General features: G+C 47.3%; 1 protein-coding gene across 1 annotated transcript; it reads right to left on the bottom strand.

The window, feature by feature from the left end:
• Nucleotides 1-3876: 3876 nt before the first annotated feature.
• Nucleotides 3877-26671, bottom strand: LOC116897247 (microtubule-associated protein 1B). Its single transcript, XM_032898977.1, has 5 exons — nucleotides 26565-26671; nucleotides 23961-24101; nucleotides 9676-16132; nucleotides 7727-7965; nucleotides 3877-6428 (listed from the first exon to the last, which is right to left on the bottom strand). The coding sequence occupies exons 2-5, from the start codon at nucleotides 24090-24092 to the stop codon at nucleotides 6273-6275; spliced, it is 6984 nt and encodes a 2327-aa protein (XP_032754868.1). The 5' UTR covers nucleotides 24093-24101; nucleotides 26565-26671; the 3' UTR covers nucleotides 3877-6272.
• Nucleotides 26672-26967: the final 296 nt, after the last annotated feature.

Raw genomic sequence — 26967 nt, 5'->3', positions numbered from 1 at the left:
CAAGCATTGTATGTGATCCCTAAGAACGCGGCGTGTACTCTTGCAGCTGCGTTTCACACATACAAGAAAAGGAGATCTTAGAAAAGTGCCGAAACATTGCGGCCACCCTCAGTGGCTGGAGGGAGGGCCGGAGTCAAGTCGGATCCGATTTGGCAGGACATGCATGCAAGGATGTGCGCATGCGCGCACCCAAGCAGGCTGGGAGGCAAGGACTTGGTTGAAGTGACCCCGAGAAGGTAGGTGAAGGGGGAAGAAATGCAACAGGGGAAGAGGGAAAACCAACTGGAAATGCTCAATTAAGTGGGGGCAGGGCAGGCTCAGTCCTGCTGGGGACCCTCCATGAGTCTAGTGCACGCTTGGCTTTTACCAAGGGGCATAGTAGTCAAGAACATGTGTGAACCCCATTCCTTCACTGGCCTGTGGCACCGCTAGCCTCCTCGTAGCTTACTACCACAACCAACAAATAGGCCTGGCTATGAGAGAGAGACCCAGCCATCACCGGTGGCAGCTGTCTATAGGACAAACCTAAGGCTGGGGTAACCTATGGCTATGCTGACCCACTGGGAATAGTTTTCTTCCAGGGCACTTTTAGTAACGTTTGTCGGTATTTTTGACACTCAGCTGAGGGAGGGGCTGCTACTGGGATCTCGTGAGTAGAGGCCAGGAATGCTGTTAAACACCTCAGAGGGCACAGGAAAGTATATTACCACACACCCCAAGCGCCCCTCAGTTCAAAACATTAATAGTTCAGAACCCCTGGCGAAGACAGGGTACCCAAGGGACTTCCTGAAGCCGTAGAGGTTAAACCGGGAGAGCAACCTGGGTTTTCTTTTCTGACTGAATGTGCATGTGAAATGTACAGTGGCAAGAACATGTCACTCCTTCTGAACACGGTTCCTCAGGGAAATGGGCCAATGATGACCTACGAATGTTCCAAGTGAGCGTAATTGGGCTGCAAGTCTGGAGTTCCCACGAGGATGCTGGTGTATGACCACAGGAGTCAGGGCACTGGGATTCTGTGGGCACCTGATATCCTTACTGGGTGTGGCTGAGAAGAGGCTGCTCCTGTCTGAAGTGAATCAGAGCGGCAGAGAATGTAACGTGAATGTGAACTTTTCAGCACTGAGAACGATATTGTGAATCTCACTTTATAAACCAGGGCCATGAGGAGAATAAGATCTAGAAGCTTGCCTTGTAGTCTAGCAACTTCTGTGCTCAAAGATAACCTTTTCCCACTCTGACTTGGCCTTTGCTTATGCCCCAAGATGCTTTTGCCTGTGCAATCTAGAGGAAGGGTTTTTTTGTTTGTTTTTTTTTTTGTTTGTTTTGTTTTGTTTTTTTGTTGTTGTTTTGGTTTGGTTTTGTTTTGTTGTTTTTAAACAGTAGCAATGCTTCTCAGGCCATGTCAATAAAATATCCGTTTAAATATTTACTTAAAACAAGATCATTACTTATGCCATGTGCTTGTTGAGAGCGAGTGCACACATCAGATTCCAGATCTGCCCTTGACATGTTCAGAAAACGGGGATTTTACTCTTATCAAACCCATCTGGAAATAAATTCCATTATGAGATTTAAATGATGAATCAAAGAAACTGTCTTTTGATTGCCTAATGGTATAAAAAGCATTTGCTCCCCCCCCCTTCATCTCCAGAGTTCAAAATATTAATCCTTAAAAAACACCCTGAGAGGCCGTCTACCACATGAAGGTTCTTCCAGTGTGCTGGGGTGGGTACCCCCCCAGGATGTGGTTCACCAGTCATCAAATGTCATCTTGATTACAAAAATCGTCTTCTAAAGCCTCTTTCTTTTGGGCACAAAGTCCCTCCCCTGAGGAGCTACTGGCTCGACTATAAAAGACACCAAACATAAATTGTAAAAACCAGTAGGATCCCTCTTGACTGATCACCCACAGCCGGGGACCTCACCATGAACCCCCTGATCCCGGAGGCAAAGTCCAAATGACCAAGAAGCCAAAGATGTCTCAACACACGAGTGAACTTTTGCCACTTTGTATTTTATTGTGGAACTCAGTTTCTTTTTTCTTTTTTTTTTTCCTTTACATCAAATATCCTCAATAGAAGAGGGGATATTGCACACAAATATCATAAAAGCACTACATATTACTTTCACTGGAAACTAATTTTTCTACATTAGATATGACTGGATAGGATGGAAGTGATGCAGGATTATAAGACATAATACCATACACAGAGGCAGACCGACACAAACACCATTCAGAACAAGAGAGAGAGTGAGCTTCTCCACAGCCGGGCTTAGGACTGCACGCTGCCTGCGGGCGCATGCGGGGAAAGCAAGGACCGCCGCGGCGTGGGCGGGCGGCTGAGCAGAGCCACTTCTCCGGGGCTCCAGTCTCGGGAGCTCCACGCGTGCGGAGAAGCCGATTATTAGCTGTTGTTTTTTTTCCTTCCTTTTCAGTTTTTGATGCTGCCTTTGAAATGAATTCTTAAAAGTTCCGGTTTTTTGAAATAGTGAATAGTTTTAATACCAGGTGAATAAAACCTAATCGCTACCAAAGCGCGGTGCTCATCCCTAGGCTGCTTTTGGTGTGTTGTTCAGCTGGTTACGTGATAAAAGCTTACAGTTCCTCTCACGTGGAAACAGAATCTTTTTCTCCTAAATCTGAAGTATGAAAGGAAAAAAAAGGAAAGAAGGGACGTCATTATCCTAACTCACAAATGTCATTGCCAAGCAGGGACCTCCTGTGACAAATGACAGAGGAGGTGAGAAAAAACAACTCCTGAATTGTAGTGCCGCTCCAGGAGCTAAGATTTGTAACAGAAATGGGAGGTGGTAAAATTTCCATTAGCAAATGATTAAATTTATAAAACGAGTATTAGAAAGCTCCTAAATGTCATAAGCTATTGGAAACACTTAAAACATTCATATACACTGGGGAAACCATTCACTATGATATGTAAGGTTAAGAAAAAAAATTTTTTTCTTTTGAATTCCATGGAAAATGGTGTTTGAGGCGAGGGGGTCGGTCACTGTGTCCAGTCCCATCACAAGACTGGGAAAGCATGCATGGGGTTCGGGGTTTGGAAAAAAGAGGACAGAATTGATTAAAATTGAAATGGAGGATTATCTCTAAGATTTAGTCTCTGTAGAATTTTGTTTACAAATACTACCAAAAGGGTCATGATCGGGAGTGCTAGCACAATAGAATTCCATCATTTAAACAGGGTGGAAACGCCTTCCACTCAAATATTCAATCTATACAATTGGATCAAAGATTGTATGCACAAATCTTCTAGAAGTCTGTGTCGGTTTTGAGCTCTCACCACAAATGTACACAGTCCATCGTGGTGGCTACCTCTAAACTAATTGTGTATGTATGGAACAAGCAAGATCAGATCAGCCACACAGGTAGGAGGGGTGCCTGGGAGGTCAGGAGCTACCTGCAAAGCCAATGTACTTCACCCTGGTGTCCTCGGCTCCACGGCCATCACTGAGGACAGGGGTGCAGGAGGGTGCTGCCAGATTGTGTAGGAATCACAGCCAGTGGATCAGTGACAGTTTTGAAAAATAAGACGTATGGGGTCGAGTGGTTATAACTGAAGGCTGGCTATGGTTCTTCTAAGGTCTTTGCATCTTTAAAACAAAATAATATAAAAGGCTAAATAAATTTAAGCTGTAGAACTGGGCAGTAACTCCATCTTCTAGGAAAGAAAAGTCAACCAGAGGTCTGGATTTGGCAAGAAGGCTAGAAACTGTTTCTCTTCGAGTGTATCGTGTGGACCAACCCAACAGCTACCATGAGATCGCCATCTTGTGTGTGTTCAGCTTGCCTGAAGTGAGAAACAAGTGAGCTGACACTCAATGAACTCCGTTCTCAATGACTCTTCCACCATATAGGACATTTCTGTACCTTTAAATGTGTCGCTTTGACGAGTTGGAAAGAAATAGGAAAATAAATAAAAGCTGCATTCCTAGAGACACCTAACAAAAATAGAATATTAATTTTCTTTAAAAAATTAAACATTTGGAAAATGTGATTCACAGCATTAAGTAGACTGCGTGGGTCCTCGGTGAGGGGACCCTGGAGAAATATTGTTAAACCCTCAGAGTAAACAGCAGTGCGAAACATAGACTTCACAGACGAAAAGTAAACTAAAATGTAACTTTTGAAATAAATAACTAACATAGAAAATAAAATGAGGTCATTGTTCACTACTCCGGAGATCTTAAAGAGTCTGCAGGAAACTCAGCGTGAACGAGCTGTCACGGCTGTCACTGAGAAGTTTGCCAACTCTGAACCCCTGGTACATGGATCTGCCGTTTGAAACTTGGCGAAAGATTTCCTCATGATCTGGCGTTACGAGTTTGTGGTTCAGTAGATGACAGCGACGGACATTGTGTCTGAACTCTCTACATGGTGAACGCAGGAGCTGAGATTTCATTTGTTTTCAATCTGTTATTTTTTTCACTGAATGTTTTCCAGAAAAGAAAAGGCCCAAGCAAGCTGGCGCTAGGGTGCTTCTGAACTTGGCTCTTCCACCTCACGGTGAAAAATCTTGAAAGGAGGAGGGAATAGCACTGTGATACCCTGAACAGTAGCCTACCCTGCCACCTACCCACTCTCAAACAGCACGGACTCACACTTTCATAGTATGAGAGTCAAAGGGTGGGAGGTACCACCGTTTCCAGTAGTGACGGGTTTTTAAATAAATATCATCACGACTTCAATATCAGGCTTCAAATCTTGCCAGAACCTCAAAAAACTTCAATTTTTTGTCTTACAAAACACTTAAAATAATAATTAAAAAAAAAAAAAAAAGACCATCGCTTCAAATTTTTCTTTGCATTTTTCTGTAAATGAAAACATTCGTTAGAAAGTTCATCTATGAAAAGTTCTCATGTATCTAAAAAAAAAATCTTCTGTACATGTGTTCCCACGTGTTGGAATTAATGGAAAAATTAAAAGAGTCAATGCAAGACAAAGGAAGGCAGACACTGTACACTTGCCGAGGACCCCTTCCACCGTGAGATTCATTGTTTTCCTGGTTCTGATCAGAGAAGCCATTTCAGTCTTAAACTTGAAGCGTTAAAGAAGCTACGAAGGGTGCAACTTATCTGGCTGAGAGGCCACGGGTACATCAGAAGTGGTGACGTTCACCAAGCATGACTCTGCGCTAAACTGTTGGGCCAGTCAGACGAGTTTCTAGTACCTTCCCACCCCCCGCATGCCCCTTCGCCTGGAGTATCTACAATCCTACACGGATGTTTTAAAAACTTGCCGTCTCACGTTAAAAAATAAGTGCATCGGGTATCTTTGTACATTCAAGTCACTTCCTAAGGCAAAATGTCTCCCATATGTTCTCCCAACTGCTTTGGTATTTGCTTCAGTTAACTGGGGTGGCCTTGGGTGTTGCTGCATGCGGGTTGACTCGATGTGGACTTGGGTAGACAAATGCTGGGAGCATGCCTTAGATCAACCTACTCACGTGTTTGAAAAGTCTGAGAGTTCTGAAAGGGGCTCCAACCACTCGCTTCTCCAGCCTACACTTGCTACATTATGCCGTGGGCAGCCTTTATAGCAAAGGCGGTTAATTAAGGCGTGAAAAATCTCATGCCCTCGTGACAGGCTTCGTCCTTCCTGTTCTTTAGAAACAAGCTTTAGGAGATTGACTCTTTCTGATGACTCTGGTGAAAATGGAAAACTCCACCTGTGTAGACCACAGAATGAATCGCTGTGGTCTGGGAAAACGCAGACCCAGTTGCTGGTGTCTTCTCTATACCCCATCCTGCCCACTCTTTCTCCCTGGGCATCTCATCAGAACTCTCTACCTTTTTCGTCTTGCATTCTTTTTCTTTCTGATTCTTCCTCTCTCACTCTCACTCTCTCTCTCTCTCCTGCAGTCTCTTTGTCCCTCTCTCCCGCCGCTCTCCCTCCCCTCCCGCTGACTCTCTTTCCCTCTCTCTTTCTCTCTCTAAGATAAATGCCAATACCTAGCAGAAGTCAGTTGGGTGTGCGAGTGCCTGGCTTCCACGTATTTCAGCAGAGATGAACGGGGGTAGGTAATTTTGCAGTAACTTGAAATCTATTGTGGGAATATGGTTACTTTCCTTAGCGGTCGGCAAAAATTGAGAAATATCAGTGATTTGCATCACCATGACACTGTCTAGCATCTGGCAGGTCCTTGTTCAGTGACGTAATTAGATGAATGGACGTTTAAGAAAAGGTAGTTTCAAATTCAGGAATTTCTGGAAACACAGTTCAAATCCTGCGGTGTGGTCGGCTGCGGTTTCTACAGTTCTATCTTGCATGCAGGGAAGGACTCGTCTTGCATGACCACTGTACTACTGCTCGCTAAGACCATGATGTTGAGGTCTTGCTGCTTCTCGTGGGTCTCCTGGTACCACTCCCTCATCACCTCAGAGTCATGTGTTGGGATCAGAGTCACCTACATGGGCGGGGGGAGAAAAGGAGACGTTTAAAGGGTGGCAGGGATAGATGTCAGGAGTAAAAACAGAACAAGGTGTCTGTTGGATCACTAGAAGGGGACAAAAAGAAGAATGTTGTTTCCCTCGAAAAAATGCCAATGAAGTTTTCAACGGATGTTTTCCAGGAACCACAACCAAGCTGTAAATATTAGAAGGTTTATTTTTATTTTTATTTATTTTGAGGTTTTTTGGGGGGGATCATTGAGGGAAAGAGTTGGAGACTAAAATCTAAATCACCTGGGAATTTGTATTTTCCTGTAAATTTCACTGATGGCTTTTTAACGCAGTAGTGTTGAGAACTGTTTGGGTTACAGATCGTTTCTCATGTTTCCAATGTCATGGGGCAAATGTCACACGGACGAGACTCTATACTTAATGCAAGAAGTTTTACATCGTAGCTCGAACCCTCAGAAAAGCCCACCACTGGCCTGAAAACAGAGACTGTGGGTTGCAGGAGTGGAGGACCGATCGGAACGCTCTGGAAGCGTTAGAAAGCAAGCTTATGAAGGCATGAGCATGGGCTGCTGGGTGACTGTTTGCAAAGCCACAAATCAGATAACCAGTGGTCAGAGAGCAATAGGAACATGGACACCGAATGGCTCACAGCCAGCCCTGAGGGGCTGGAGCTGAGGAATAGCCTGAGAGACCACGGCACTGCTCTGGAACTTCACCTGGAGACTTGATTCCCACATACCTCACCCGTAACCGCGTTCCTAGCCTCAGTCTCCCGGACAAACACAAACGAGTAAAGACAATTCCTTAGCAGGAATCCCTCGGACTCAGGACAACTTCGATTCCCACGTACAGTACTCAGCATGCGGTGGGGTGGGGGTGGGGGGACAGCAATTCATTTCAGGTCATTTTACTGCTGCATGGACTCTGTCTCAGGTAAGGCGGTTCTCCTCCACTACCACTGACAGTGAAGCTGTCGAGAATGCCACCTTGGGCTGTCTTCCGTATGCTGAACTGAACTTTTATTTGAACTTTTATATGAACCGCAAGTTCCTAGTTGATTTAGATTCTAGGCTCCAACTCCTCCCCTCAATGAGAAAAAAAAAAAGCCTTGTAATATTTACAGCTTGGTTGTGGTTCTTGGCAAACATCAGTTGAAGATTTGATTGGCATGTTTCACATGCAACAGTTGGGAGGTAACACTTGTGGACCCTCGATCCCAAAGATCCCCGTTTAAACATGGTTCCTTCTCTTTGCCTCTAGAACTAGCTTGAATGCAGCTCAGACCCAGGCCTCGGGCTCTTACCTGCATGTTGCTTCCCCACTGAGCCTTCCCTTCCAACAAGGCATCCAGGACAGCCCGGCTGGGCTCCTCCGCAGCAGGGTCGTTCCCACTCACCACGTAGTAAGATGACCTCACTCTCTTGAAAAACTCAACGTCGACATTCTTACTGTTGCTGTGGTTGGGAATATAGCAGAGGTCCAAATACACAGGGAGGCCGGGAGGCACGGTGGACGACTTGGCCGTCTTAGTGGTTCCTGGTCCTGTGGTAACAAAAGCAAGGGTCATAGCAGTGGGAAGACACAGACACATCCACGGATCCCCAGCTGGGTCCCCTGGGGCATGGAAAGGATCTTAGCAGTCCTAGTTCCCTGGCACTTCGTATAGGACCTCAAACTCCAGGAATTGGGGAAATGATACCACTCTTGTTTATCGTCTCAATGGGAGAAATTGAGAGTGAGACTTGGCTTTCCTCTGCAGAAAACCCATTAGGAAGTAAAAAGAGCTCCCCGGACTTTTTACAAAAAGGAATTAGTGCCAGGTGGTGGTGGTGCATGCCTTTAATCCCAGCACTTGGGAAGCAGAAGCAGATGGATCTCTGTGAGTTCGAGGACAGCCTTGTCTACAAAGTAAGTTCCAGGACAGTCGGGGCTGTTACATAAAGAAACCTTGTCTCGAGAAAAACCAACCAACAAACATACATACAAAAAGAGGAATTAAATAATGGTACTCTCCATCCAAAGGATCTGATATGTACTTTAGTTGGGAAAGCTCTGTAAAATGGAGGCTCGACCTATGGATCCTGATGCCATATGGAATTGAACAACTAAACAGGAATGGGCCAATATGTTTTTCAACAGTAAGACATTTCTGGTCGCCCGTTGACATTCACTTAAAATCAGACATAATGGCGCATGGAGTTTCTGGTCCTGTTTGCAGCATGGCACACGCAGTTCCACGGCAGCCCTGGTTCTGATTCCACAGTACGCCCGGGGCACACTGCACTTTGCTGTCCTACTGTGCGATGCAATGGGTAGTGAGTTAAGACTTCTCATAGTTTTCTACCACTATGCCAGAGTGTACGTATCAAACTAGTGTATCTTCGGATTGGCTCGTGCTAGAATGTTTGAATTAATGACTTGAGCTTCAGTGGGGAGGGGGGGATGCTTAAGAAATTTGGGGTTGGAGGTGGGAAATAATTTCCAATAATTTTTCAAAGTGGCAAGAACTTATCTCACAAACCAAGAGTCTCGAGTCATTGCTAAGGAATGGAGACCGCTTGGGTATCAGTGACAAATCGGAACCGTCAGACATTTCTACTTAGAATTCCAGTCTGAAACAAATCACTGTGCTAGCAAGGCCATGGGAATGAAGGAGAAACAGCCTTCATTGTTGTTTTCCTCTTGTTCCACTCTATCGTGATTGGTCAACTGGAATCACACTGTTGATGATCAGCTAAGAAAATATAGCAGATGTTTCAATGGGCGCATTATGCCTAACTGATGTTTTTTAAAGGGTGTGTCGATTTTTATGTTTTTACATTTTAAATTTCACAGAAGAAACAAATATCGGGCCTAGACAAAATTCCAGGTTTGCTGGGGGGACCTCTGGTTTGCCATAGACTTTTGGGTGCTCCTAACCCATCACCCCGATGTGATTTTTAAGGTCAGCCTGCCTGAAGCCTCCTGGAGCAGCCTATGATGTATGTCCTTACAGAATTCTGGTCTGCAGCTGCTGTCCAGAATGGCACCGATCCAGCAGTACCACCAGAAGGATCCCTGCAGCACTGGGCCGTACACTCTGCCATCTCTAAGTCTCACTGGGCCAGGAGGGGAACCTTTAAGCCGAAGAGGAAGGCCGAGGAAAGATAAAAACATTGGTCCATGCTTTCTGGTCTCCCCAGCAACAAGACAGAGAAGTAGACAGGCTTCAGGGCGAAAACAGCTAAGATCTGTAATGTGACCCCCACCTACCTGCTGTTGCAGTCTTCGCTGACTTGGATGCAGAAGCATTGGCTGCATTCTTAGTCTCCTTGTCCTTCTCTTCCCCTCGTGTGGCTTTGACCTCAGGAGTGGTGGTGGTCTTCATGGCTTTCTCCACAGACTCTTTCTTCTTGGGAGAAGCCACTCTGGACACCTTGTCAGAGGATTCCTTCAAGGCTCCTGGTTTGGGGGAAGCTGCTGAAGGCTTGGACTTCCCATCACCCTTTTTGACAGGTGAAGAGGACTTGGTCTTCGTGCCTGGCTTCTTGGTCTTGGCCTTCTCCTTCAGATCCTTCTTCAGAGCCTTGCCTAGGTTCTGCTCAATAGCCAAGGCCTCTGGATCCACCATGGACACGTCAGGGTGGCGAGGAGAAGGGCTTCGGTCTTGCATGGGGGCTGGAGGCGGGTCCATGTGTTTGTACGTGACCGTTTTGTCTGTGGGGATGGTTTCTGACTCATCTTCCGAGTCAATGTTGGCATCGGCTGTGATGGAGGGGCACTCTTCCGTCTCTGGGGGAACATCAGAGTCCGTCTGGGATGGAGCTGACTCACTGACTGAGGTGGGTGGAGTTTCATCGCATTGTCTGCCCTGTTGTTTTCCTCCTGAAGGTGGGGGCGCTCCTCCGGACTGAGTGAGAGGCTTCTCAGATTCTTCAGTGGGCTCTTCCCCAGCAAACCACTCGAGAGGGTTTGGATTAATGAAGGAAGGTGAGAGCTCAGTCTTGGGATGCTTGAATTCACAGGAGGACACCAGACACAAGTCAACATCCTGGCGTGCCTCCGAGGGGGACTTCCTTTCTGGAGTGTAGCATCGGTCTGAGGTCTCATAGGAGTATGTGGATGCCTGTGGGGTCTTGGTGATCTTCTCCATGGTCTCGTAACAGTACGCAGAGGTGTCTGGACTCCGTGTTGTTTTTGTAGTTGTCTCATAGGAATAGCTTTCAGACTCAGGAAAGCTGGTAATTTTCTCAGTGGTTTCGTAGGAATAGCTACAGTCGCCAAGTGTGTGGCCACCATCCTCAGTGTCATCGTAGCCATTGCTAATGTCATCCAGGAGCCTTCTGGACCTCTCGGTCTTCTCATAGGTGTAGCCACTTACTTCAGGGGTTCGTGTTGTCTTCTCGCTGATCTCATACGAATACCCGCCCTCTTCAGGGGTCCGAGTGGTTTTCTCGGTAATTTCACAGGAGTAGCCACCATCTTCTGGGGTCTTGGTGGTCTTCTCAATGGTCTCATAGGAGTATCCACTGTCACATGGGGATTTTATGGTTCTCTCTGTCTTCTCATAGTAGTAACCACCCACATCGTGGGCCTGGATGGTTTTCTCGTGAGATTCATAGTCATAATCTTCTTCATCTGGGGATTCGGTGGTGCTCTCAGGCTTTTGATAGGCATAGCTAAAGTCACCGGGTGTCTTCCCTCCACTGTCCTTCTCCACACTAGATGTGGTCAAATCTCTACTCAAGGCCAGGTGATGCTGCATTGTATCAAATAACATTGAGGAGCGGAAGCCGTAGGGCTCTGCGGCTGCTGCATCTATTGGTGGGGAAGAGGAGGTTTGGTGAGCCGCTGTACTCTCTTTAGCTCCAGAGGTAGAATCTGAAAAGCCAGGTGAATATGTAGGTGAGGACTCTCGAGGGGTGAGCGGAGAAATATCGGATTTTGGAGAGAGTTTCTCTCCTTCCAGGCTCTGCACTTTCTCAGACGCAAGCGAGGCATATAAGGACATATCTCTGGGAGGAACGACATCAGAGAGAGTGTCTTCCTGAAGAGGAGAGGCTATCTGAGAAGGAGTGTGAGCAGAAGAGGTGGATGGGGAAGCCTCCACCTGAGACACAGAGATGAGCTCGGACAGATCATTATCCTGGGTGTAGGATGGCTCTTCTGTTGGCGGGATCTTATGTGACAAACTAGAGTCCTGGATATCAGAGGGACTGTAGTCCACCTCAGTTGGCCCATTTTCAGTGATGTGAAGCATACCAGCACCCACAGTAGGGTGGTCTGGAGACTGCCGACTAAAGTCCATAGCAAGAGAATGCTCGGGGGATTCCTGACCGAATTCAATAGACATTGAAGACTGTTCGGATCGGTGATCTTGAACGGGTGTCCTGGATTTGGCTGTCTTAGGGGAGAAGTCAGGAGGAGAAATCGACATTGGTCTTGGGCACTCTTCTTTAGACGGAGACATTTCTGTTTCCTGGAAAGTAGTTGGTGTTTGCACCACCGACACCGACAGGGAGTCATCCACCTCTGTGGAATGTGGAGAGCCCACTTCAGCGTGGAGAGAAGGAGACACGTCATCTGTGGTTGGCTCTGGAAACGAGCTGGTAGCCACAGAGGCGGTTGAGACTGAGGCCACACCTTCCATGTGAGAATAGGTGTCTTCGGCCACGCCCTCATCCACAGGTGTGGCGGACTTGTCTGAAACGGTGCCTTCCGAAATGGACATCTTGGTGTCTTCTTTGAAAGAGCCAAACTGACTGACATCTACTTCCAGTTTCCTTTCATCCAAAGCCAGAGCTGATTGAGAACTCATGATTTCAGCATCGCTGGTTTTCTTTTCTGGACTAAAGTCTTCCTTTATCGGTATGAAGCCCGCGCTTTTCTCTTCCTGCTTGTCTTGGTAAAGATCGGAAGTCAGGTCAGAAACTGGGCTTTCTTTGTCTGAGAAGCCTTGCTTTCCATTCTTCCCTTCAAAGGGGCTTTCTGAACGTCTGCCAAGAGCCTTGTCATCCACACTCAGGAAGTCTTCATATGCGGACTCGGATCCGATAAGGGGAGGGCTGCGTAACGGAGACAGAACTTTCTCGATAGGAGACTCTGAGTCAGGCACAGGTTCATCCATGGGGCTGATGGACGATCTCTCGTTCTCGTCTTTGGCCTCACTGAATTCAAAGCTCACCGGGACTGCCTGTGGCTTCTCAGTGACTTCTGTAGGTAGGTGACTGGACTTTTCGTCGGTGGGAGATTGGTAGTAAGGTGTGTGGCCCGCACTGCCTGTCACGGACTGAGACGGTGACACTACCTCCAAGGTCTTCTCCTCAGGACTGGCACAGTGTTCTTCAACTACTGCTTGGGTCACTCCGGGGGACACTGCCGTTGCCTCTCCCTCTGCAGAGGCTTTGATCTCGTTGGGTGTCAGAGAGAAATTCACGCTACGTTCACCCAGGGGAGTCTTCTCTATGGGTGATGGTGGAGAGGGACTCAGGGATGGACTCTTGGCTGGGCTAAGTCTCTCATCCGAAACATCTTTGATGTCCAACTCGGCACCGGTTTTCACGTCCGTCTCTTCTGGGCGGTAAGCGTCACGGAGAGCAGACTTGGTGAATTTGTCTTCTTCCATGGACGAAGGTGGTGATATGGTGGAGGCGGAGGCGTTGTAATCCCTACCGTCAGTGGCGTCTGTCTTTGACCCGTCTGACAATCCATTGAATGATGCAACCACAGGTTTGGAGTACTCCTGAGAGTACAGCGAAGACTCGTATTTGGTAATGTTCACGAACTCCTGCGACGGGGACTCTGTCTCCTCATTGTTGGTCTCGTCGCTCATCACATCGCGTGGGGTGGACATCTCGTCCATCGGGGTCGGCTCACTAGATATCTCGATGGTGGACTGAGTGTATCCGGAGGTGGCGGTGAACTCCTCAGGCTGGTCTTCTCGATTCTCCTCATCTGAAGCTGTGGCCTCGCTCTCGGAGCCTCCGGGTAGGGTCTCATCATGAATTGAAGACGCGGGTTCTCGGCTAGGAGACTGGACTCCAGGTTGCTTGGCCGGCGTCCCCAGGAATCCATACTGATCCTCGGTGACTCCGGCCTCCGCGGCCTTGTCAACCACAGCCATCACATAATCTTCAGCCTCGGTTTTGTCGGGCCCATAGTCTTCCTCTCTGGCATCCTCTGCCTTGTCCTCCTCCTCCTCACCCTCCTCCTCAGACTGTTCAGCTTCTCCCTTCTCAAGCGCTTCATCCATGTCTTCTTCGGCCCGGTCGTCGCCGCTGGCCACCGACTCCCTCTTCTCCTTGATGTGTACGTCCGCCTCAGCCTTCGCGCTTTCTTCGTCTTCTGTGGGGCTGTGCTTCGAGGCGCTCCCGCTCACATTGTCTTCCCCGTCTTCTTCCGGCTCCTCCGCCTCCTCAGTTTCTGCCTTCTCTTCGTAGTCTCCGGCCTCTGAGGATTCTTCAAAGCCAGCGCCTTCGTCCTCGAACTTCTCGATGTCATCCACGCCCTGCTTCTCAACCGGCTCCAGCTCCTCGGGCGTTTGCTCGCACTCCCCTTCCCCCTCAGTGGTGGTGATGCCTTCATCGGGCGACTCAGCAGAACCTTTGCTGACCTCCGTCTCTTTCTGGATGACGTAGGCTTCTCCCGGCTCGGTTTCCTTCAGTTTCTCTTCATCTTCAATGAGCTCCAGCTGAGGCTTGATGTCCTTCGCTACATCGATCTCCTCAGCCTTTAGCTCCTCAAAGTCCTTGGTTAGATCCTCAGGGGACGACATGAGGGACCGCTCAGCTTCAAGTTCTTTGGCAGGACCGCTGGCCGCTACTCCGGCTGCTGCAGCCACGGCAGCAGTGCCAACAGCTGTGGCAGCTGCCTCTGTGGTCTTGCCTTCCTTTTTAATGACTTTGACCTTCCCCTTGTCCTTGAGTTTCCCAGCGGCAATAGGCTCCTTCTTGGTGGGCTCTTCTTTCTTTGCTACTTTTGGTTTCAATGCAGTCGGTTTCTTTGTGTCTGACAGAGGAGTGGATTTCTTTATGTCCTTGGAGATCTTCTTAATCTCCTTTTTGGGTTCCTTCTCTTCCTTTTTAACTTCTTTCTTCTCGTCTTTCTTCACCTCCTTCTTGGCGTCCTTCAGGGGCGTTTCCTTCTTCACCTCTTTCTTCAGCTCCTTTTTCTCTTCCTTTTTGATTTCTTTCTTGATCTCCTTCTTCGCCTCATCCTTTTTGGGCTTCTCGTCTTTCTTGAGGGGAGTTTTGTCTTCCTTTTTAGCCACTTCCTTCTTGGGCTTCTCCTCTTTCTTTTCTTCTGGTTTTGTCTTTATTTCCTTTTTCACCACTTTGTCTTTGGTGACTTTGGGTTTGCTCTCCGTGGCCGCCTTCTCAGCCACCTCAGCTTTGACGGGCGACTGCTCCTCTTTGCTGGGCACCTCCTTTTCCGTCACCGATGGCTTACTTTCTACCTTTCCTGGCTTGTCTTTTTTCACTATCACTTTCTCTTTGCTTTCAACTTTGGGTGTTTTTTCCACTTGGCTGGCTTTTGTGGCTTCAGGGGCCTCCTCTTTGGACTCCTTCCTCACTGATTTACTGGAAAGTGGTTTTGTGGCTGGCTTCAGACTCTCTCGGCTGTCAGCCCGCTGTTTCAATTTGACCTGTTTCACTGGGGGGGTGGACACCTGGCCAGTGAGATCTTTTTGGGTGGCCAGTGGCTGCTTTAGGAAGTCTAGATGTTTGAGTTTTTCCAGTCCTTCTAGGATGTTGTACTGGGTGCTGTTTCCAGGAAACAGAACCCGGATGATTTTCTCAGCAGGGTTGGCTGGGTGCCACACAATCAAAGATGAGACGGAAGTCAGGTAGGAAATCGGGATGTCTACTTCTTGACCATTGGGCAGGATAAGCTCGGCCTTGTCTTTGTTGGTTCCAGTCCACTGCTGCATGAAATACTGCATTTCCTTGCTGCTTTTGACTGGGTTAAGCACGTACATCTCCAGTTTACCCACTCCCATTTTTTGGAACAGGATGACAGGCTCAATGGCGTTGCCTACACTTCTAAATAAAGGCTCCGGTTTCATGGACAGTTTGTTTAGGTACTGGAGGGTGAAGCATGCTTCTTCTGTGCTTCTCTTCATCTTGATGTTGGGTTCTGGGTTTTTCAGATTTTCAGGTACATTGAGAAACACAACCCCCAAGTCAGGGGAGATGAGGTTTTTCATCCAGTCACTGTTGCTGGTGGAGCCCTGGGACCGCTCCTCTTCCAGCTCTGCAATCTTGCGTTGCAGCATGCTGTTGATCCCGGGCAAGTTGTCGTCCCCAATGTGCGTGAGCAGGATGGAGTCCACCCGGTCCAAGTGCCGAATGAGCTTCCAGAAGCAGGACTTCCTTTCCGACCCTCCGTTAATGAGCATGTTGAATCCGTTCACTGCGAACAGGGCAGAGTCCCCGCGGCCCCCCGGAAAAATGTAACAACAAGGCTTGGAGAGCTTCAGAAATCCGCCCGAGGTCGGGGGCTCCAGGATGTCAAAGGGGGAGGGGACTTCGACAGACTCCGAGAGGTACTCGGTGAACTCAGAAAGTCCCTCCATTTCTGGCAAGATAGAAGCTGAGTTGAGCTTGATGTTGATGAAGTCTTGGAGATTGTGTCTGTCAAGGTTGGAGTTCTTCCAGTCTCCTTCCTCGGGGCAGAAGAGGGTGAGGCTGGCTTTGTTGGCAGGATGGGTGGTGCTTAGGAGCTCCCCAATCTGGGTTTACAAACAGAAAGAAAGGGAGAAAGGGTTAAGTGATGTCAGCCCCGGCTTCTCATCTTCATCACTGTCAGTTATTGAAGGATCACTGACTTTACACTGACTTTATCACAAAAGGACTTGGCGGCAGCACTCGGGAGGCAAATGCAAGTGGCCCTCTGTGAGTTTGAGGCCAGCCTCGTCTGTAGAGCAAGTGCCAAGATAGTCAGGGCTACACAGAGAAACCCCGTCTCAGAAACAAACAAACAGAAAACAAAAACAAACAAATAAAAACTTGACCATTACTTGGCCATGGTCCTGTTCAAAATATTGAAAAACTTAAAGGTAGACAACCTCTGTTCTGGGTCCCCATATGTACCCTCTGCTACTTGGAGGCCTCTGCTCTAGGATCCTCTCCCTGTATAGCCTTGCCCCAGAACCCTGTGACAGTTCCCAAACTGGGGACCATCTGGGTGACTGGTATTTATATCACAACAGTTATAAGATAGCTTGAATGTCACTCTGGATGTTTGCCACGCAAAGACGTCCTTTAACAAACACTCGACAATCACAGAAGAAAAGCTATCCGTCATTCACCACAGGTTAGAATCTCCCTTTAGCCTGTGGTCAGACAAAAAGCCAGCACCGAGAAGGAGGTGGAAACTCAGTCTCACCATCAGCTATAGCGTTCTTGACAATCGACAGCTGCTAGAAAAGGGAAGACAGCTGATTCTCTTTAAGGGTGTGGCCTTACTAAATTGACCACACCCAGTGCCAGGCCACACTTACAAGAATATACCAGCAGCACAACTGGAGAAAGTGGGTCTGTCTGTTTGTTTGTTTGTTTGTTTAAATGAAAAAGAAGGCACAAGGCTAATTGGTAGGGAAAGGGGACAGATTTGGGAGGTGTTATTGGGAGGGGGTGAATACACTGAACAAAATTCTGAACAAAATTCTCAAAGAACTAATTAAAAAAATAAAGCCTTTGCTTCTCTTAGTCCATTGGACTTGGCATAAAGGGCCAGATCGGTGCGTCTGAGGAAACCAGGTGATAGTATAGGCCTTGTATCTTCTTTCAGAATCCAGCAGACACAGGAGAAAGAAGTGTGGTGGATTTGGTTGCCCACTGCTGCAACAAATTACTAGGTTCTGGTGCCCACCCTCATTAAGTGATTGCCCTAGCAGACCCTCTGCAAATACAAATGCTCCTCTTGAAGTCGTGATGACAAAGTGGCCAGGCAGTTGTGCAAACCGGTGGCCACATTCACTCCTCTGTGTAAGTTTAACTCTAAGGTGAAAAAATAAAAATAAGTAATTCCACGGTGAGCCACTCAGCTCTCTACATGATCTCCATGGACTGGGGACAAACTGGTTGTGACTAAACCAGATCTCCTTTGGCATAAACATGTTTTTCAATATGCTATTCAGTACTTCCCAAGGAAGGAAATAGAGAAAACTGAAACAGGACCAAAACAAGTATGGTTTATGGAAACAGTTTTCCTTGTCAATGTCAAGGCTGTGTGTTTTTATTGGTCTTGACTCAGCAAAGGTAAATCATGTCATAAGCCCCACACTTCTGTCTCAGCAAATCTCACACATCAGCTCAGCGGTTCAAGTGACAAGGAGCCTGCATCCTGACGCAAATGATTCAGGGCCAAAACAAATGGCCGTTCCTGAGCCATTAGCTCTGAACTCTTACCCTGGGTTTCTTGTCTCATTGAATTTCAGAACACTTCACTCCAAGGCTGTGGCTAGGAGGGTATGTATAGACAATGATAGAACCCACACTTTCCTATAGTAGATGGCAGGGGGTGGGGGGACAGCCATTTTTTGTTTCATCAGACTCTCCATCATAAATTGTTGTCCCCAAATACCAAAATAACAGTGCTGTGTGCTATTTTCCTCTGACTTAATCATCTTCCATAAACCAGTTCAATGTCAACTCTTGTTTTGAGAACTAAGAAAACTAAAACAGCCATGGTGAACATCTATGGGGGTAAAGGGAGTCCCCGAATAAAGTCGGCTATCTTTGGGGAAATTTTGTTCAGATTATTTTGTGGCCAAAGCAAAGACAAATAACGTTTTGTTTTATTTTATTATTTTATTTACAATTACTTACTTACCTATTCACCTACATCTTGGGCATGTGTATGTCATGGTGTACGTGCGTGGAGGTCAGAGGGCAACTCTCCGGAGTTGCTTCTTTCTTTGTAATGTGTGGGTCCTGGGAGGGGGCGGTCAAACGCAGGTTGACAGGGTGGGTGGTGAAGTATCTTTACCCATCTCACTGGTCCTTTAAATGATTTCTTACTGCGTTTCCTTTATTTTAAAATAGGGCGTCTCGTCCAATAATTGGCATGGACCTCACCGTAATTTCAACATGGTGAGGGCTCTCTCACTCTTAACTTTCACACACACACACACACACACACACACACGGTACCTGAGAACTATCCATGGTGCACACTTTAGGGGTTGAATCAAGGATAATCCAAACTGCCAAGTCTTTCACAGCAAAAACTGTAAGCTAAGTCCAGCTCATTTTAATCTCTGAGATCCAGTCTAGCCAAGTTGAGGCAAATCGAAGGTCTAGTCTAGCTGTGTACATCTGGGGTTATTTAGTCATTAATGTAAAATGGCCTTTTTAGGTGTATTTAGTTTGTTTTATGTGTATGAGTGTTTTGCCTGTATGTATGTATGTATGTATATATGTATGTGTGTATGCATGCATCCATGTATGTGCAGTACACATATGCTTGGTACTTCTTTAGGGCAGAAAAGGGTGTCAAATCCATGAATTGGAGTTATGGATGGTTGTGGGCTATCAAGTAGGTGCTGGGAACAGAACCCTGCTCCCCTGGAAGAGCATCCAGTTCTTTTAACTGCCGAGCCATCTCTTCAGCCCCTAATCACTCGCTTTTTAATATGAAATATATAGTCACCTGATTCAAGGAGAAAGGAAGAAGACTTGAGAAATATTATCTCACTTTCTATCTCTCTACTATCTTCCGAGAGTTCCTATGGAATGCAGAAAGTGACTGAAAAGATTCCGAGGAAGTCAGGGAGCATGAGAGACAGCCAGGGAGCCATTACTGCATAGAAAACTATGATCTAAGGAGACCAGAAAAGCAAGTCACCAGCAGTGCTGGGCAAACCTCTGTCCAGACAGGGAACATCTACTCACTCTGCAAAACATCCGAATTTCAGCATTCTGTACACAAGACAAGCACAAGAACGAGAGCTGGAGAGAGCCAGTTAAGGAGACAGATGGATGGGTCAGGAGGTAGAAGGGATAGCACAACATCCTTGGGGCTGCCCAACAGAACTAAAACCCCTGTGTTCCCCCAGAGTCCAGTTCCAGGCCTGTGGGGCAAGTACCAGGAGGAGGACAGGAATCAAGAGCAACAGGTATCTTAAGATACCCAGTCCATGGGGCTGCTCAATCCATACCTCAGCAGTGAATGGTGAGAATGCACAATGCTGGAGGTAGTAAGGACATGATGACTACTTCTTTGTAACTGGGGCTGCTTCCTTTTTTATTATTTTTTAAAGATTTATTACATTTATATGAGTACACTGAAACTATCTTCAGCCACACCAGAAGAGGGCATCGGATCGCATTACAGAAGGTTGTGAGCCACCATGTGGTTGCTGGGAATTGAACTCAGGACCTCTGGAAGAGCAGTCAGTGCTCTTAACCACTGAGCCATCTCTCCAGCCCTGGTGCTGCTTCCACATGAACTGGGAAGCCATGTTAATAGTAACAGTGGCCACGTGGAAAACCCATCGCAATGAAAGTTTCGTTATCTTTGTTTTCCTAATGTATAACCAGACCCAGTGCACTGGGTTATACTGCACTAAATTTGGTCAATTAAATACATGCTTTCTTCCCGAGGCTGTGACAAGTGTCTGCCAATGGTTATCGAGCAGATACTGTTACCATGGTTCTTACAAAGATGGATGAGGGACACGAGTAGGAGTAACTGCTTTGGGATAAGATTGTCTCTTTTGTTAATTACCTTCCCTGATTAAATGCAGGCACACTAAAAGAAGGAAGACACAGGAATAAATGGCTTTCCTGGAGATATTAACAAAACAAATTATAATTTCTAAACCACGGACTTCTAACTACATTTCCTTTTGTGATTGAATGACCTGCTTAGCTGAAGAGGAAATACTGTAGGCAGTGTGTCTCTGGGCTTTAGCAAGACATGTAACAGGGTCTTGGAACGGTGTGATAGCAGAATTACATGGAATTATAGGCGGTGGTGTTCCTTAGTGTCAACCAGGAGGAAGATGTGCAGTAGGCTACTCCAGGTTCATTTCTGTGCTATTGAGTATTGATTGGCTGGCAGGAAAATGGAACAGACATGCTTGTCAAAGCTCTGCACGGCTTCAAAACGAGAGGAGTGAGGGAGTGTGGGATGGTAGAGCTAAGGTGTTTAGGAAAGCTTTGGACTTGGGACATAATGGCAAGGCAACTGTCAACAGGGTGGCACTCTAAAGAGATAAACGTAAGGTTCAACAGCCAGCAGATAAGGATGGGCTTGGAAGATGCAGCTTAACAACAATCTCCATGGAAAGCCTCGGGGATTTTAGTTGACAATCAAATGGATTTATGTGAAGCTAAAGAAGCTTAAACTTCAGTGTCCCTTACTGGCTTGGTCCTCTGCCGAAGTACCATGCTTAAAAGGTTTATTAATAATGGGTTTCCTTTTTCTCCATAGTATGGTCATTTGGAGAATGCCTCAGGGCCTGTATTTCTTCTCCACTGACACCTAATCATGTTTGGAGAAAATTTGAAGCTTTTAGACTTATTTATTAACTAGGCTGAGAACTGTTCGAGTTGCTGACTCTGGTGACACTAATCTGGTCAGATTTCTGGAAAACAGGGTCTAGGTTAGGTAAGGACCTCTAACAAGTTGTATTTATTGGTTTGTATTCTCTCTCTCTCTCTCTCTCTCTCTCTCTCTCTCTCTCTCTCTCTCTCGTGTGTGTGTGTGTGTGTGTGTGTGTGTGTGTGTGTGTGTGTGTGTGTGTGTGTGTGTGTGTGTGCTGGTTGTCAAACTCAAGATCTCGGGAATGCCAGGCAAGCATTCTACCATTGAGCTATATCATCTCCTACCCAAATTGTGACGTCTGAAAGAAACCTAATTAAGCAAACAAAACTCCAGAAACAAGTCCTGCTTGCTGGACCCTTCTCTTTTACTTTAATCCCTAGAGTTTTTCTTAATGCTTTCTCTCTAGAGTAAAGCATCTGTCTTCCGGGCTTCAAAGACCTATATGCAAATGGATACAAATGGGCATCTCTCACTAACTCAAAGTTTCTTAGCTCTGGGTTCAAATATCCACCTGTTTGATAGTTCCAAGGTGTCAAAGAATGACAAGTTCTGAAAGCTTGGATAGTCCCCATAGCTACTGTGACAAGGGACACACAGGCCCTTCTGCATTTTATAGATAGGTAGAATAAAACAGAAGATACTTACTCTAGGGGATGGATGGAAAGGAAGCTATAGGTGAGCTCAGGGTTAAAGTCACCTCTTGAAGATACAGTGAAAAAGAAAGAAAAGCCTTCTCCTTGGAAAGGCTGAAAATGTTCTTAGAAATGTTTGTTTTGCTAACGTTATATTTTCTGATTCTTTTTTACTTGACTAGTGTGTTTCAAGGTTTGGACAAGTGGAACAAGACTGGACAGCAAATGACCTCAAATGAGTCATTCTGCAAGCCTCCTTCCAAGGCAACAACAGGTTATCATAGTTTCAAACATGAATATCCATCTGTCTACTCTAAGATTTTTAAACATTTATTATTAAATGTTAAATGTCTGTCTGTCTGTCTGTGTAGCACATGCATGCAGTGCCCTTGGAGATGAGAAGAAGTTGTTGGGTCCCTGACACTGAATCACAGAACGTTATGAGTTGCTATGTTGGTGCTAGGAATACGGAAGAGTAGCTGGTGCTCTTAACCACAGAGCCACCTCTCCAGCCCTAGGCTAATAATTTTCAATCCACTTTAGCTGTAGCATCCTTTCTTCAATGTTTAGGTAAAAGAAACACAGGCTGAGCTCCTCTGGTTTGGCAGGGGGATAGGCATGCGTTCTGCCCTCTCCCTGCTACCCAGATACCAATGATCTACTCTGAGAAAACTGTGGAGAGCTTTTCGTGGGCGCTGAGCATGACTTCCTCTGGAGAAGGTGGGGTAGGAGAGGAGAATATGACCGTCTATGGCATCAGCGGTGGCTGCTGGACGCAGTAACATGCAAGCCCCCTAGAACCCACGGCTATGATTACAAACCCTGGAGAAGCTGCCCCTTTTACAGAGCTTGGATTCCTTCGATAAGGCTTTCCTTTTCTTCATAATTAGTGGTAAAGTTGGGCACATGCACCACAGCCCACTGGACAAAATCTCCCTTGCCAGGGCTTTTAAATGTGATGTAAACAGAAACTTACATAAAACCATTCCTTATTCTCAAAGAGGGGATTACTTGGGGCCCGATGAATGGAATATGATATCTCCTTGTGTAAAGTCTTGGCGATGATAAAACGCATTTCCTTACACATTCCTTTGTTTGGTTTCATGGCAAAAAACACAAACCTATGATGTGGCCAGAAAGAAAACTCCAGAAAGGAACGACAGGACTGTACAGGAATGCAGGAAGGCGTCCATGTGCATGCAATCTTACAAGCTATATCACTTGTCTACCCAACATGACATCGGCTACTACAACCCGCTCCCCTCCCTGGGACAAGACGCTGACATCTGAAAGGCCAGACAAAAACCCAAGCACTTGTCATAGCACATTATGTGTGAACAGATCTTGAAAAAGAGCCGGTATTATACTGACTATTAGACAACTTCCCAGCAGTCCAAACAGGGGAAATCATAGCTCCTTCTCTGGCATTTCAAGGCCATTGAGCAATGTGGCTGTGATACAGCAGGGCATTAGGCTCAGCCCAGGGGTCGGGGGGAGGCAACACGGCTCAAGAGAAAGACATAGGCAAAGCTTCTATCTTAAAGTGGGAAGACAGGCTAGCTGTAAGAGCCCAGAGGCCTCCTAGCAAGGAGCCACTTGCCAGCCAGAGATCTTTCCCGCTCTGGTGAGCTGGTGTGGTGTGCCTCCAGGTACAGATGACCTCACACCCTCTGAAAAAACTGGGGCTCCACACACTCCTTTTCACACGCCTGTGCTGTCTCCCCGACCTGTGCGTGGAGAGGGGAAACTGATGTGTTAGGCCTCTAGGCGAAACCAAATGAAGCTGGGCAGTTTGCTGAGAGGCTAAGCCACAGAGACCTCCCTGTGAAGTGTGGGGCTGAGGAAGAATAAATGCTGGGAGACACATGGCCTTTCCCAGCACACGAGGCACCAAGGCTGCCGTCTCGGGGAGACAGATCTAAATGGCTGTAGCAGTTCCCAGCAGCACATCCCTTGGTTCACTCCAAACCTCACCCCGGCTTCTCATGCTGCTTCTCTCTAAAGGGTCCAGCCACTAGAAGTAAGAGAAATAACCAGGCCAGGGAAACTGGCACAAGTCCTGACAGAGACCCAGGCAGAGACATCCTGCTGAAGCCCAAGAGATCTGTGGAGAAATCTCTGAGAAAATAGGAATGTTGAATTTCTCCTCGAGTGCGGTAGGTTCTAGCGTCTCTAGTACTTCCACCGTCCGTAAACATTGATCATTCATTCTTATACTCTCACACGGTCCACCCATGTCTCCTCCAGCAAAATGGCCGAGGTTCTAATCATCCATCGATGGTAGCAGTGATCTAACCCAGGCCTGGGTAATTTTTGATCACAGTTTTGCTTATATCAAAGGGGTCCCTCCAAACAGTCGCCCGCGGAACCCACCTCTTGGTCGGTGAAAATCTCTATGAAGTTCTGGAAGGAGAAAGAGCCTGACTGGAGAATGAGCTCTCCAGTGTTCTCAAAGCACTGTCCGGTGAGCACCAGCAGTTTATGGCGGGCGGCGTCAGTGATCATCAAACGCACCTGAAAAACAGCGCAGTCACGGGGTAAGCGGGGATTCGTGGAGCAAGAGCCGCCCCCCCTCCCCAGTCGCAGTCACTGTCACCATGCTTGAAGCTTACTACCAACCCAACACGTTCATTCCAAGTGTCTGATTCCTTCAGCCGAGAGTGGGGGCAGGGAGCGTTGGACAGAGCCCTGCCTGTAGGAGTTACTCACAAAATTTACCATTATCAGTTATCAGTGTGCCAGTGAATACCGTGTTCTGCTTCCACCCCCAAAACAGCAATGGCTGCTGACTCTCTCCCCCTGAGTAGCCTCCTCTTTTCAAAGTGGCCTTCCCAGCTGGCAGGCAATTGTTCCATAGCTGTCGTCAAGCATCTACCAGCAGCCTACGAGGCCAGGACAGACTTGTGGAGATGCCACCCCAGGCCCCCCAGCCTAGCCTCAGAAAAGACGTTTCCAAGTAGTCCTCAAGTTCCTACTCAGGATTCCTTCCTTCTGGCCCTGACAGCCCAAGCGCACCATGACAAGCGCAGACTCCAGCGCTTGCAGCAAAATGCTTGAACAAAGGGAAAGGCGACCCCTGAATGGCATCCTGGGAAACCGAATTGAACATAACTTGTGCTGAAGAACCTCTGGTGGATTTTTAGTGTTGGAGGGGTGGGGGGTGGGGGGTGGGGCTCTCCTATGCAGGATCACCACCCTTAGCGCCAAGGTTCTGAACCTAGTTCATGAGTGTTGAGCACACGCTATGTGCCCAACATCAGGTTCTGCACCAGGGAAAATGCAAAACTAAATAAAGAGGCCATGACCCCTGCCTGAGAACCCCACGGGCCTCTCAGGGAAAAGCATGCATACCTAAGCAGTTGTCTCAGCCTCATGCGGTCCACAGACCAGACTGATTCTTCCAAAACAAGAAAGCTTTTTTCCCTCCTTCTGTTCCACAGCTAGCCACTCTGCCAGGGCACAAACCAGCCCTCCAGCTTTGAGGTGACAGAAGGTGCCATCCCGGGGTTTTGTCTGACTTCACTTCGCCTTATTGGATTGTCGGAGCTTTTGCAGGCAGAAGTAGGTCAAAACAGGCCCGATTATGATACCCCCAAACCAAAAGCAAGGTAAGTGCCAGCAACTGAGAAACCAGGTGTGGTGAACGGATGCAAAAGGATGCCACACAACCGTTGAAAGGAGTGAGGACAGACTGACACGCTGCACCAGGATTGGATCGTGAAGCCACCAAGCTAAGTTAGGCTCCACCAAAAAAAAAAAAAAAAAAAAAAAAAAAAAAAAAAAAAAAAAAAGAGGCCACATGCTGTATGATGTCATTTGTATGAAATGTCTATAAAATAGAAAAATCTGGAGAGAAAAAATAGGGGTTGCCAGAAGCAAAGGGGCAGTAGAGTGACTGCTAATGGACTCAGGAAATTTTAAGTAGTGACAGGCATGTTTTAGAGTTAAGCTGTGATGCTATCTGTTCAACTCTATAAACATTCTTAAAGAAATGATCACAAAACATCGTACTCTCAGTGGATGGAGTCTATGGTTTATGAATTATATCCAAATTAGGAAAACCATACAGTCAGAGCTGCTGAAGCCTGCAGAAGACACCCTAGGCAAGGATGCTGCCAGGGCCTTTGGCTACTTTAATGTTCGAGAAGCAATTCTATCTCCAAGGAGATGGGAGAGGGGCTCTATCAACGCTTGGCCCGAGGGACCAGAGGTTTTCCTGGCTTCCACCAAATTCTTATGTCAGGGCGGGTCCTGAAATTCCCAGTTACTCTCTCTAGTAGTTTCCTCACGTGGTGCTAATAAGACACCAGCAATGGCCAACGTGCACATCTTAGCCAATCTGTGCCACACCTTAAGTCCTGAGCACTTCAGAGAGCATTAAGTAGGCACATTAAATCCAGGGACTATCGTGATCTCCTTTGCACAGAGGTGCAAACAGAAGCAGAAAGATAACTTGACTGAGGCCAGCAGTTTGTAAGTGGCAGACCTTGGATGATGAAGCCAGGTGATTTGACCTGGGCTAGCGACCATGTTTCTGACGCTTGTGCTGACTGACCCGCTTTCCCAGGGTAGCTAGTGCTGGCCTGGATTGCTCTGAACAGCAGCAATGCTGCTGGGATGACCCTCTTCTCTGAGGTCCATCTCTGTGTGTCCCAGCCTGGGGCTTGCTGTGTATTTCCTCGGCTAGATTCCTTCCCCGCATCCTGGCAACAACATACCCAGTGCATACCTCCATTCCACACCCCTCTGCAAACGTGCTTCCAGCTGGCACTGACCACTGTGCCCTTATTTAAAAGAGGCTTCTGGTGAGCTGGTGCTATGATACTAGAAGCAGAGAAGCAAGCTCTGGGCATTGTGGAAGCCTGGGACCTGGGACTTCTCCCTTGTACATCCCAACTCCCTCACCTATCTAGCGCCTCTGACCAGCGAAGTCTACATCCTTTGGAGCTCTAAGGCTTCCCAGAACAGAATACTCACCTCGGTGCTGACGGCTTCATCCGAAGGGTTGATCAGAACTACAGTTTCTAAGACGTCACTTCGGTGATGGAGGATCTTTTGTCCTGAAGGCACAAAGAAACACACAGAGAAGAGACCTTTAGCTTTTCCAGAGGAAAGCAGCCCATCGGCTTCTGGGACAGCAGAGAAATTTCCAACTCAGACGTGGCCCTGGATACTGGGAAACGCAGTGGATGCTACCGAGCGAGAGGGTGTGTGCACAGTGGGCTGAACCCGAGCTGCTGTAGCCTGGGGCCCCCAGGCTCTTACACTGGGTCTTTCATGGTCATTGGCTAGGCAGCCTCCTGACCCAATGGCCGGGTTTTCATCAGAGACCAGGGAGGGGTGCCAAGAAAACTCAACGGGAGCTCTTGACACTTCCTTT

The sequence above is a fragment of the Rattus rattus genome, chromosome 3 (genome assembly GCF_011064425.1).
Source record: "Rattus rattus isolate New Zealand chromosome 3, Rrattus_CSIRO_v1, whole genome shotgun sequence".
Lineage (NCBI taxonomy): Eukaryota > Metazoa > Chordata > Mammalia > Rodentia > Muridae > Rattus > Rattus rattus.
This window is presented reverse-complemented; position numbering and strand designations above follow the sequence as displayed.

Coding starts and splice junctions, on each gene's coding strand:
- LOC116897247 (XM_032898977.1), bottom strand. CDS start 24,092: ATGATCACTGACGCCGCCCGCCATAAACTGCTGGTGCTCACCGGACAG. Junction 16,133..23,960: donor AGATTTTCACCGACCAAGAG/GTGGGTTCCGCG, acceptor TTGTAAACCCAG/ATTGGGGAGCTCCTAAGCAC. Junction 7,966..9,675: donor AGCGAAGACTGCAACAGCAG/GTAGGTGGGGGT, acceptor TTGTTACCACAG/GACCAGGAACCACTAAGACG.